Source organism: Pogoniulus pusillus, chromosome 17, assembly GCF_015220805.1.
Source record: "Pogoniulus pusillus isolate bPogPus1 chromosome 17, bPogPus1.pri, whole genome shotgun sequence".
NCBI lineage: Eukaryota > Metazoa > Chordata > Aves > Piciformes > Lybiidae > Pogoniulus > Pogoniulus pusillus.
Window position 1 is genome coordinate 20,890,216 of NC_087280.1, and position 13,648 is coordinate 20,903,863.

At 43.6% G+C, this 13,648-nt stretch overlaps 1 protein-coding gene across 5 annotated transcripts in view; it reads right to left on the reverse strand.

Moving 5' to 3' along the window:
* MCTP2 (multiple C2 and transmembrane domain containing 2) overlaps nt 1–13,648 on the reverse strand; it is a 159,501-nt gene that overhangs the window by 48,796 nt on the left and 97,057 nt on the right. For all 5 annotated transcript variants that reach the window (XM_064158037.1, XM_064158035.1, XM_064158036.1 and 2 more), the window contains 3 exons: nt 10,361–10,462; nt 9,425–9,499; nt 7,329–7,448 (listed from right to left, as the gene is read on the reverse strand). In XM_064158037.1, the coding sequence (XP_064014107.1) occupies nt 7,329–7,448; nt 9,425–9,499; nt 10,361–10,462 (297 nt within the window). The remainder of the gene's footprint in view (nt 1–7,328; nt 7,449–9,424; nt 9,500–10,360; nt 10,463–13,648) is intronic.

Sequence of the window (13,648 nt, forward strand, 5' to 3'; positions counted from 1 at the left end):
CATTCCAGCTGTACAGAGGCTTATCCTCCAGACTGGGCTTTTATCAGAATACTTTGACTACAGAGTTTAACACACATAACAAAAGTAGAAAATGCTTTATCATCAACTCAGACCAACATAATGCAGTTCAGGAGTCAGAGGCTCTCTCATTACGAGCGATGGAGGAATCACTCCTATGTGATGCACGCAAGTTTGGCAATACGAGAAAGATAGAGAGAGAAAAGGGGGAGAGAGAGAAAAGGGGGAGAGAGAGAAAAGGGGGAGAGAGAGAAAAGGGGGAGAGAGAGAAAAGGGGGAGAGAGAGAAAAGGGGGGGAGAGAGAAAAGGGGGAGAGAGAAAAGAAAGGGGGGGAGAGAGAAAGGGGGGGAGAGAGAAAGGGGGGGAGAGAGAAAGGGGGGGAGAGAGAAAGGGGGGGAGAGAGAAAGGGGGGGAGAGAGAAAGGGGGGAGAGAGAAAGGGGGGAGAGAGAAAGGGGGGGAGAGAGAAAGGGGGGAGAGAGAAAGGGGGGGAGAGAGAAAGGGGGGGAGAGAGAAGGGGGGAGAGAGAGAAAGGGGGAGAGAGAGAAAGGGGGAGAGAGAGAAAAGGGGAGAGAGAGAGAAAAGGGGAGAGAGAGAAAAAGGGGGAGAGAGAAAAGGGGGGAGAGAGAAAAAGGGGGAGAGAGAAAAAGGGGGAGAGAGAAAAAGGGGGAGAGCAAGAGAGAGAAAGGGAGAGAGAGAGAAAGCGCTATATGAGCATAGTACAGACTTCACTGAAGAGGAAATCCCACAATGCTAAATGTAGGGGACTTTTTAGTGCCTCGTTAAGCAGGCCTAGAGGAGGTAAGTATTACTCCTCAGATGCAACCACAACAATAAAAACTAGTTTTGTTTTCCTTTTGGATCATTTCACTGCTAAAAAGCAAATCCCCCAAACCCCTGAGCTGGAAACATAAGACCATGTATCCTTTTCAAAGTTAAAGGGAATACTTCTACTGGGCTCTGCTCAGCTCCCTCTCACCCTGACTCCAAAGCTTCAAGCTTTGCTTTTTAAGTCCTGTTTATTGTGTTGTCAAGCTTCTAAGTGGTTATTTCCCTATTAACTTTGTCCTTGTTTGTTCTTGCATTCTTGAAGGAGCTGGAAATAACACGTGTTTACTTTGCTGTTCGTCTCTCAGCATCACCAATAGCACTGTTGCTATTCCAGGAATTTTAACTGCAGCAGCAAAGCAAAGCCTGGGATCTCAAGCTTAAATCGTATTCCCCCTTAACCACAGAAGAATAACACCAGCAATGTAACAAATCGCTGGGAGAAGGGTAAAACCATCAGCTTTAACTATCCAGAGAAGTCTGTTTCTCACCCGATCAGACCCCTGCATGTGTCAGGTAACTGCTCCTAACAGCTTTGCAGGCAGAAATGGTGAATTTTCACAGGCACTGCCATGAGCAGCGAGGAGGGAGCAGGATAGAAACATTTCCTCCGTCATTAGGATAATGCTTTTACTGGGATATAATAGCTTGAAATCAAAACACACCTCTGATCCAACCTCTTCGCTGCAGTTCAAGACAACAAGTCTGAAGATGTGCCTTTGCCAGGGGTTTACAGAAGGAAAGAGGGGAGGAAATGTTAGAGGCTTTGGAGAATTAGCAGGTCAAATTCCTGAAGCCTTCCCTGCCTTTGACTGCTCTGCCGGCACTAGCTTTAGCCTTATGCACGAACAAATTTGTGTCCCAGAGTGTTATTTCTCTGCTTCCCCCCTGAAATAGGAGCTGCATTTGTGCCTCTGCTTACTATTTCTTCACAAGTATAGCAAAACAGAAGCTGCAAGTGAGCTGAGAAAGAAAAGCCCTTAGCAAAAGCTCTACAAGAAAGCAGAAGTGCAGACCACTTTTGCATTAATACTTCTTTTCCTTTAACTTCTTTTTTTCCCCTTTAACTTCTTTTTCTTTTTAAACTTTTTTTATTTTTCTCTAACTTCTTTTTTTATCTTCTTTTTTCTTTTTTCTTTTTCTTTAACTTTTCCCCTCTAACTTCTTTTTATCCTTTTCTTTAACTTTTTTCTTTTTCTCTAACTTCTTTTTTTTCCTCTTTTTTTCTCTAACTTTTCTCTTTTTCTTTTTTCTTTTTCTTTATTTTTCTTTTCCTCTAACTTTTTTTCCCTCCTTTTTTCCTCTAACTTTTCTTTTTCTCTAACATTTTTCTTTTTCTCTTCTTTTTTCCTCTAACTTCTTTTATCTTTTTTCTTTTTCTTTAACTTTTTTCTTTTGCTCTAACTTGTTTTTTTCCTCTATTTTTCTTTTCTTTCCTTTTCTTTCCTTTTCTTTCCTTTTCTTTCCTTTTCTTTCCTTTTCTTTCCTTTTCTTTCCTTTTCTTTCCTTTTCTTTCCTTTTCTTTCCTTTTCTTTCCTTTTCTTTCCTTTTCTTTCCTTTTCTTTCCTTTTCTTTCCTTTTCTTTCCTTTCCTTTCCTTTTCTTTTCTTTTCTCTTTTTTCTTTTTCTTTTTCTCTAACTTTTTTCCTCCTTTTTTCCTCTAACTTTTCTTTTTCTCTTTTTCTTTAACATTTTTCTTTTTCTCTAGCTTTTCCCCCTTTTTTCTAACTTCTAACTTCTTTTATCTTTTTTCTTTTCCTCTTCTTTTTTCCTTTAACTTCTCTTTATTTTTCCTCTAACTTCTCTTTATTTTTCCTCTAACTTCTTTTTTCTTTTCCTCTAACTTCTTTTTTCTTTTCCTCTAACTTCTTTTTTCTTTTCCTCTAACTTCTTTTTTCTTTTCCTCTAACTTCTTTTTTCAGTCAAGCTCTTTCTTTTTTTCCAAGTCCCTCTTCAGTGTTTGAAGAATACTCATTTTTCACTCTTTAGGATTACATCTATTCATTTCACTTAGTTTTTGAATGTGGAGACATTTTAATCTGCCATCACTTTGATGCTGTTCCCGAATAGTTGGGGAACAATGATGTGTATTTCATCTTTGGCTATGAGGATGAAAACAAAAAAGGGAGGAAAAAAAGACTAAAAAAGACTATATCCTTCTCATCAGTTACATATGTAGTCGTTGCAGGGTGGTTTGTGCTTTGTATCAGGGAATTGCTTGCTCAAAATTAGCGAACAATTGATGGGGAAAAGAAGAAAGATTTTTAAGGAAGCTCATATGAGAGCACATCTTCATTCCCCAGCCCATAGAAGAGTGAGTTATCATCACCTACTGGTAAATCATAGAATGGTTTGGGTTGGAAGAGACCTCCAAAGGTCATCTAGTCCATCCCTCCTGCACTAGCTCAGCTAAAATGAACCCATGTCCTCTGCTTGGCTGGCCAGAGGTCCGAGAGATGCTTGGTGACTCAGTGTCTATCCTACATTGTTTGGATTTTATAGCTGTTACTGGTCCCCCTTCTCCATAGATTTCTCATGCTCCCTGGTAAAGTTTTGTCCCAAGAACTTCCCTTTATTAATCTACAGCTCCCTACCCACCAAGGCAAAAAAAAAAAAATCACTGTACTGCAAAACAATGCCCAAGTTAAATTGGATTTACCCATATATTGTTGTCATGTCCAGGGTTGAATTATGCTTAGTACATACAGGACTAGAACATTTTGTGTTGTGCTTGGGAAAGCCAAGCCATAGCATGCAGAAGACACTTGTCCACATGAAGAATGAAAGATTTACCACAAGTAAGCTCCAGAAGGCTTAGATTAACAAACATCTCTCCTGAGAGAAAAGAAATTTTCTCTCTTACTGATATGCAGTTAGCAATTTTAGAGGACACTGGCAACAAGCTAATGGCCTTCTGCCTCTGGGTCATCAGTATAAATACAGCCCAGCTCAACAGCGATTAAAAACTGTTCACATCTAATAAGATGGTTGCTGTCTCCTCTATGAGATGAGTTTAACTGGGCTCAGATCCAGCTCCTGTATCACAAGCTCAAGTGACAACGTGTTAAAGAGCACACTCAGTAGAGATGCCCAAAGTCCATGGACTCCAGAGTCTAACCCTTTCTCTCTGCTGCTATCCTAGATTAGGACTGAGGTAAAGTGGCACAGAAATGCACATACATGCAGCCTCACCTAGTGTGCCCTGTGACCCCTCATGCTTCCACTTCCCACAGCCCCGGAGGCCAGAGCCAAAAAGGAGCATCCTCCAGCTCTCTCTGAATTTAAAAGCTTTAGAGATCTCACTGGAGAAGGTTTTCAAAATCTCACCTCTGCAGCAAGGAGCTCAATAGCTTAAGTTTGGATTTCCTGCTGAATTCACAAACCTCAGCAGCTCCACTGAGCACCCAAAACTCCCAGGGCTTCCCTGCTCTTGCATCGGATGGCTTTTTGGGAAGCCCAAACTGCACCAATGTGATCCCAACACAGCTGCCCACCAATAAATAGCTGCAGAGAGCTGGACCAGAAACTCCACATTACATTGCATCACCACATATTCCTTCCTTTCCTCCCAATACTAACCCATCATAAACCAATTATCAAACACAGTGCAGCGGCACTGCTAAATAAATAAACACTGCCTGTGCCTGCTGCATTCCTCCTCTGGCTGGCCCAGGCTGCCAGTTAGGGCCGAGCTGAAGAAACAGCTCCCACCTGTACCCAGCCTGGCACAGCAACCTTCATTAGCAAGAAACCTAAACCTGATATAGTGGGACAAGCTGCCAGCAAAAATGAAGTATGCTGGCATGGGTGAGTGTGCAGGGACCCTGAAGCAAATCAGCAGCGAGCACTGCCAGTCACACCGGAGGTGCTGGGGGTGGCTGCGTTCCCATCGTTTGCCTGATCCTGTCAATGTCTCTTGCAACTATCATGCAAACTGTGAAAAAAATATCCATGATAGTAAAAATTCCAGTCAATATATCCTTTTAATTTGCACCAGATTATAGGTGTTTTTTTTTTTAATGCAATTACTGTAATTTCATTAAATGACATAATTACCATTAATGCAGAGAAAACTGTCAATAGAAGGTGTAATTATGTTGTATAAAATCACAAGCACAATGTGCAACGATGCATTAATTCCTCAGGAAAAATCCTTCAAGGGCTAAAATTAGCTTTTAAAATGTTTTTAAAATACATATTGTAGAGTGAGAATGATTGAGTTATTATGGACTTAACTTCTACGACCAGGGAAGAAGGGGGAGCAGGGAAGGCAGGGAATGTTGTCATACGGAAGGAAGGAGTGATGAGGACCAGGTTAAACACACAATGTTCACCCCAGAAACTGGGAGCAAATTGTTCTAGGCAGGATATGAAGAATGAACATGAGAAGAATCATACAGGATGTACTCATATGTCTCTGGATGTCTTTAAATTAAAGCCCTCTTGGAGAGGTAAATTTCAGGCAAAATCATAGAATCAACCAAGTTGGAAGAGACCTCCAAGATCATCCAGGCCAACCCAGCCCTATCCAATCAACCAGACCATGGCACTAAGTGCCTCAGCCAGGCTTCTCTTGAACACCTCCAGGGATGGTGACTCCACCACCTCTCTGGGCAGCCCATTCCAATGCCAATCACTCTCTCTGACAACTTCCTCCTAACATCCAGCCTATGCTTCCCATGCACAACTTGAGACTGTGTCCCCTTGTTCTGTTGCTGGTTGCTTGGATTGAATACAGAGACAACTACAGCAAAATTAACCAGAGCAGAATGATTGAACATCTTTTCGGTCCTAAAACTCTATCAATTCCTCTGAATGCTGAACTGAAGGAGGTTTGTGATGGTTTGGGTGTTTCCCACCCCCCCCGACTTTGCAAATCACCCAGACTAGACTCAGCCAGCTCTGGAAACTGAATGAAGCTTTATATTTACAGCTTAGCACAATATACAAGCAGATATTTACAATCTATCCAGCTATAGACAGAAATATACAAGTTAAAAGGTAATACAGAAACACAACAGCCCTCCCAGAAACCTGAGTCCCCAGGAGGGACTCTCAGCCACCCTTCTACCTTCCTCCCACCCCTCTACCTTACCCCAGATCTTGCCTTATGTTTAAGGTAGTATGGAGGGTCGGCCAGGGGGGTTAGGAAGCAGGTGGATTAGACACACAGATGGCAGGTTAGGTTAGAGAGAGAAGTTCAGCCCAAAGCCCAGACATCAACTGTGTTATCTACATATCTGTTCTTGTTCTTACCCATCTCAGCAAGCCTATGACTGCAGCAGACATCACCACTGTTTCCTTTTCACCGCCTGTAATCTAATTCTTCTCATCAAAACATTCTAGCTAGGCTCAAACTAGCTCAAGGTTAATACACAGACAAAGTCTTTTAAGACCTCTCCTGATTTAGGAGCACTTTTAACTCTACACACAATGTTTTCCACATATAGGGATATTGCTGATATTTTGGGATACACACACACACACAGGTGTATCCATTCTCCATATAACCATGGGCTGGCAAGGTGCTTTTGTGGCCAGTGGTGTCCTAGGGCGTATTAGAAGGGGTGGGCTGAGTAAGTTGAACGACCTGGTTGATTCTATGATTGTATTTTGCTTAATAAACACAACTCAAAAACTTACTTTCTTTATGCTGGACCACCACAAAACAATTTTGCAGCCAAACATTTGAACCATGAAGAAAATATCACAGCAGGCAAAAACTTTTTGTGCTCAAGCGGATTATGAGAAAATTGTGAATTGGATGCTTACTACCAAGAAGAACAAAAGAGAAACTAAAAAGTGGGACAGGCAGGTGGAGAAGTTGGTTCTTTGCTTGCAGAGCACAGCAGACCTCACTGACCAGACTTTTCCTTTCTGTTTGTCTTTTTGTTTTGAAAAGCAACATATTATTACCACAAAGAGAACAGATTTGCAACAGGCAGCATCGGCAGAGCTGCTGATATGCCATAGGGCAGCAGGTATATAATAACTGGCAGTAAAGTGCCTCCTCATTGCAACAGAAGACAGAAGAGTCAAGACTCATCTTTTGGCCACCAATTCATTCCTTTCCTACCACCCAGCTGCCATATTAAAACATAAAATAAAAAAAAGCCTAGAGTGATCACAGTCACAGCCTTTACAGGGTGCTGTCACCCACCTGAAGATCTCCATGGTGGAGGACATCTTCACCAGTGCAGGCTGGTGAACACCTCTGCACTAAGTACAGAAAGGCTTCTCCTGAAGGTCTAATTTCCATACCCATCAGGCCTAATATGGCCCAAGATGCCTTGAAACCTGGCCTCTGCAGCTATGTAGTTACTAAATACCAATAACAGCAAACTGTGAAGGGCTTTATGCTGGTGGTGGAGGAGACATGGAAACACTTGAGATCCTGCATCCCTTAGCAGGGATCCCTTAGCAATAAAAGGATCCTGCATCCCTTAGCAGGGATCCCTTAGCAATAAAGGAAGAAATCCACTTACCACAAATGCTATCATGCTCTTCACTGTGGACTCCCAGAGAAAGCAGCTCCGAAGGAATTGTATTGTATTCCATATTGCCATGGTGATTTTTTTCACACGATCAACATTTCTTGATAAGATCTGATAAATATTGAGTGGGAGGAGGGAAGGAGAAGAGGAGTTTAATCAAACACACTTAATATGCTACTATTGCTTCAAACCCAGGGATAATTTAAGCTACAAATGCATACCAAGGCACATATTACAAATAAAGCCTCTATTTCAGCAACACACTCCAGCTCCTGTCTGCTTTCTGATTACACCCAAACCTTGCAGATTTATTTTAGTCTTCAGAAAGGACAAACCACCACACCTTAATGCAAAACTACAAATGGTAACACAAACCTACCTTCGTTCCCCTTCAGTTCTCAGAATATAGAAGTGTCTTAGGAAAAGGGCCAGAGTGAATGCAGTCAAGACACTAAACTTCCTCTCTTCATGTCTTGGATTAGTCCACACAAATAAATAGGGAATTTTAGCATTATTATAGTACAGCTTTGTTTAAATAATAGGATAATGGCCACTGTTCTAGAATCCTATGGACCTTTTAATTCCTTCCCAAAGAAAGAAATAAGGCTGTTGTTCAGCTTCAGGGGCTGCAAACTATGTAACATCCACAACTGACTCCTAGGCAAGTCTAGGAGGCTCTAAAAATCATTCCCCCCACCCCTACTGTCCAGCCTGATTTCCTTAGAGACCTTGAGAGCTGGCAGCCTCTTTTGAAGGTGAGTTGGATTTTATACCTCTCCCCAAGGATCTCAGCACAGACTCCATGCTGAGGGAAGGGATGAGTCAGGCCTTGCTGAGGTGATTCAGCAGCTCTGACACCTACCTCATGTCTGTCTGGGTTTGCAGCTCTAATGGTGGCATGGAGCAAAGGTAAATACGAGTGCAACCCTTCCCAGAAGCTGTTTGATCAATGCTTTGGGTGGTAAATCATAGAATCGGTCAGGATTGGAAAGAAACCTGCCATGGGCAGGGATACCTCACACTCGATCAGGCTGTCCAGAGCCTCATCCAGCCTGGCCTTAAACACCTCCAGAGACGAGGCTTCCACCACCTCCCCAGGCAGCCCATTCCAGGCTCTCACCACCCTCATGCTGAACCACTTCTTCGTAACGTCCAGTCTGAATCTACCCATTTCCAGCTTTGTTCCACTCCCGCAGTCCTATCACTATCTGACAGCCTAAAAAGTCCTTCCACAGCTTTCTTGCAGGCTCCCTTAAGATATTGAAAGGTCACAATAAAGTCACCTCAGACCCTTCTCCTCTCCAGACTGAGACTTTGGTAAAGAACCAAAGCTGCTAGAAAAAGGAGCTGACAAAATTCCAATAGCAGGGCTTTGGAGGGGGTGTTCTACCACTTGCTTCATAGAAGGAACAGCCTGAGGTGATCCTCCTCTGGCAGAGGGTTGGACATCATAGAATCAACCAGGTTGGAAGAGACCTCCAACATCATCCAGTCCAACCTAGCACCCAGCCCTAGCCAATCAACCAGACCACGGCACTAAGTGCCCCATCCAGGCTTTTCTTTAACGCCTCCAGGGATGGCATCTCCACCACCTCCCTGAGCAGCCCATTCCAATGCCAATCACTCTCTCTGCCAACAACTTCTTCCTAACATCCAGCCTAGACCTGCCCTGGCACAACTTGAGACTGTGTCCCCTTCTTCTGTTGCTGGTTGCCTGGAAGACAAGATCAACCCCCACCTGGCTACAGCCTCCTTTCAGGTCACTTGTAGACAGCATAGAGGTCACCCCTGAACCTCCTCTTCTCCAGACTTGATCGTGAGAGGTCTCCTCTCAACTCCTAAACATTCAGTGATTGTGTGAACCATCATTTCCCCCACTCTGAAGCATGAAGCAGAACTACTGACGCAAACTGGATCAGAAAGCAATTTCATGTTAACACAGAAAAACCTTCCAGCGCATACAGAAATCAGGAGAATTTACATGTGTCCAGCATTTTCTGCATAAATAGGTTTGTTCTTGCAACCATGCTACAGCAATTCAACTCTTTCCAGCCCAGATGTGAGATTAGCAGAGGCACAATTTTCACCTTCTTAGAAAACTTGCGGTTGTCCTCCGTGAAGCGCTTTGCTCGGGGCTTGAAGGTCCTAATGCTGGCTTTTATCTAAGAGGAAACCACAAGATAAAATAATGGCTTTTGTAAAAAAATAAACATTTTAAAAGGATGTCATGCAGTTGGAATACATTATTGCATTTTTGCATCACCAGAGTTTCAGGATCTTTCACTCTTTTCAGCCTCTACACGGCTTAGGAGGAACTGCTGGGAGAGTTAAACAGGGCTGGACTGGGCTCACCTCTGTGGGTGAATTAAATTGGGATGGACTGAGCTCACCTCTGTGGGTGAGTTAAATTGGGCTGGACTGGGCTCACCTCTATGGGTGAGTTAAATTGGGCAGGACTGAGCTCACCTCAGCAAGAGCAGAGCTGTGGTGCAGCCCTTGATGGCCTTAGTAAATAGGATTTAACTCGGTAAAAGGCTGCAAGGCATAAACAATTGAGACTGACTCAGCCACCTAAAAACTAAGTGCAACGTGTACATGCCTCGTTCATTTTCCTGTCAACACCCTGGGAAGAGAACATCATGGGTCAGCTTTTTGGGAAGCAAGTAGGTGTTAAAAGTAATGTATAATAGCCTCGACATTAAGTTCTTTTATTTTTGCCTGTTGCTGGTGAAACTCTGCTATACAGTAATCAGCATCTCCCTCCTAAGGCACTTGTGGTCACTTGTCAGGCCAAAAATTCCCCATGCATTGTCCCATCTCCCTAGAGACACCATCACAGAGCTCTGATGTCCCAGTACTTCGTTTGCCACAGTATAAAATCTCCCTTCACCACCAGATGCAACCAGGTCAGGACTTTTCCTGCTCGGCTTTTGGTTTGCAAAGGAAAAGTCCTCCATCTGTGTCCTTGCAAGATTCACGTTTCTTACACCAGTGATAAGCAAAGAGGAACTATTTCAACTTACAGGATTAAATAGGACATCCAGCTCCAAGTAAATGACTCCTTTTGAAGCACGTTCCAAGTCTTTATTCTTCAGCGTGTAACAACTTTGTTTACCATTTCTAATCTATAGTTTGAGGGGAGGAGGGAGAGAGGGAGACAAAAGGCATCAATATTTTCCTGGCTGCAATTCACCACAGAAATTAAAGACCCCACAAACAAACAAACAAACAAATACATCCCAAGCACAGAAAAGAAAAAAAATAAAACCAATAAAAAAGAAAAGCTCCTCCCCAAAGCCTGATAATATATTCAGAGCCTGAAATACAAAATGACCGTTGGATTAAGAGACCTATAAAAGCGCAGATTAAACCTCTTATGGTCCAACTTTAATTTACAGACCTTGTACTTTATGGCAGAGCGGTGCGTGCAATAACTAGCCTGAAAATTCTGCCCTGCAAGCCAGGCAGCTGATGGGAAGTAATCAGCTTCTGTTATTACAGGTTTAAAATGGGATTTTTCTTCCAAAGTTCAGGAAGCGAGCCACAAACGGGCAGCTTCCCTACCTAGCGCGCACTCCAAGTACACCAACCTGCTTCTTAACGCTCAGTTTATTGTAAGGCTGTCAAATTATCACCCAGGAAACAAACGGGAGCCAAAGAAATTACTCAGCTTAAGTGGAGTGAATGCTAATGGAGCAAATGTTCAAAATGAACTCATCTGTGGGAAAGATTTCTCCCTTCAGCCCACCCCTGAATTTCACTACCGTTTCTATGCTCTCAGCCACCGGTTGGCCCTATCTCATTAAACATCTATTTAATAAAATAAATACAAAACTCAACAACAACAACAACTATCCTCCCTCACCATTTTGTAAACTACTTGGCTCAAACTGAAAGCATTCTCCCTTCAAAAAGTGATGGCAGAACTGTATTTATTATACACAGAAGGATATGTATTGATTAAACATTTGGCTTTTTTAGGAAGCGGACCAGTTTGTTCTAAACAGCAGTGACATTAAAATAACCCACCCAAACCTGCAGCTCACCAAAAAAAAAAAGCTACATTCAGGGACTGTAATGATCAAAGTTTAAAAATAAGGGAGGAAATTTGGGGGGCATGAAATTGCAACAGTATTTTAAATGGCTATTGCTGCTCTGGCACTTAGAAGAGGCACTCGTACAAAACCATGGTAGAGATGGGCAAGGGGAGGGAGGAGGCATAATGGGAACCAAGTGATTTCATGAGACACAGGGAATAGAATCATGGAATCAACCAGGTTGGAAGAGATCTCCAAGATCATCCAGTCCAACCTAGCACCCAGCCCTAGTCAATCAACTAGACCATGTCACTAAGTGCCTCAGCCAGTCTTTTATTGAACACCTCCAGGGATGGCAACTCCACCACCTCCCTGGGCAGCCCATTCCAATCATAGAATCATAGAATCAACCAGGTTGGAAGAGACCTCCAAGATCATCCAGTCCAACCTAGCACCCAGCCCTAGTCAATCAACTAGACCATGTCACTAAGTGCCTCAGCCAGTCTTTTCTTGAACATCTCCAGGGATGGCAACTCCACCACCTCTCTGGGCAGCCCATTCCAATGGTAAATCACTCTCTCTGTGAAGAGCTTCCTCCTGTTGCTCTGTACCAAAGTTCTCTTGTAGGTGTTCTGGCTAAGGGTTGAAAGGGAAGAAGGCTCTCACGAGAACCATCCTTAGTTGTGTCCAACCAGGAACCGCAGGGTCCTGCATCCGGGCCAGAACAATCCCCACCATCGATACAGACTGGTGAATGAGGTGACAGAAAGCAGGCTGGTGAAAAAGGACTCGTGGATGAAAAGCTGAAATTCTTTGTGCATTAATTGTTTGGACACTTGAGACAGAAGCAGCTTCCAGCAATGCTTCAGCCGAAGGAAACATTTGGGTACACAAAACCGCCGCGCAGTCAAGGCCCAAAGTGCACCGAGTTCCTCTCAAATGAATGACTATATTTGCTAAAGCCTCCTCACAGATGTCCCCAGTAAAACAAATGTGACTAAACACAGTATTGATGTAGCCAGCCAATGCTAAATCTATTAAGCAGCAACCTCCTGACCGCTTGGGAATGTTAATGAAATAGCAAAAGCTGAGATTGATATGACACAAAACACGGAGAAGACAGGACCCTTACGCAGCAAAGGGTGGTTTTTCATTGCTGTTGTCTCAGAGAAATATGGGTTAGTGGCTGCTTTCCTTCCCTCCCCCCTTCACATTGATTTTAAGAAAACTTCCCTCCGTATCCAGCTTTGATGCAGATTCAATGTCATATATTGATGAGCTGACAGAAGAACGCTAGGTTAAACCTCTGTACATCAACACTCGTGATGTGTGGAAAGGGTAATGGCTACTCTCCAAGGGTAATTCATCTAAAGCATCTGGGACCTCTGATATTCCAGCTCGAGCTCATTGCTGATGCACAATGTCATAGAGTTTACCCTGAATAACATAAAGCTCTCTTGTAACAGGCACCTACCCTGACAAAGGAGATCTTGTCCTGCTAAAAAGGTGAAAGCAAGACACATGCTTGATTCACCTGCATATCACAGGATCACAGGATGTTAGGGATTGGAATGGACCCAAAGAGGTCATCCAGTCCAACCTCCTTGCCACAGCAGGGCCATACAATCTAGCTCAGGTCACAGAGGAACACATCCAGACAAGCCTTGAAAGTCTCCAGAGAAGGAGACTTCACAACCTCTTTGAGGAGCCTGTGCCAGTGCTCTGTGACCCTTACAGTAAAGAAGTCCCCTCTTGTGTTGAGGTGGAACCTCCTGTGCTGCAGCTTCCATCCATTGCTCCTTGTGCTATCCCAGGGAGCAAATGAGCAGAGCCTGTCCATCCCCTTCCTGCCCTGCCTTGACCCCCAGGCCTCAAATATTTAGAATCACAAAATCAACTAGGTTGGAAGAGATCTCCAAGATCATCCAGTCCAACCTAGCACCCAGCCCTAGACAATCAACTAAGTGCCCCATGCAGGCTTTGGTTCAACACCTCCAAGGACAGTGACTCCACCACCTCCCTGGGCAGCCCATTCCAAAGCCAATCACTCTCTCTGACAACAACTTCTTCCTAACATCCAGCCTAGACCTCCCCTGGCACAACTTAATGCACCTGGGGTGCATTAAGAAGAGTGTGTCCAGCAGATTGAGGGAGGTTCTTCTCTACCTCATCTCTGCCCTGGTGATACCTCATCTTGAGTACTGCAGTCAGTTTGGAGGTCTCTTCCAACCTGGTTGATTCTATGACTGATTGATTCTCGGATGGCATTGTCTC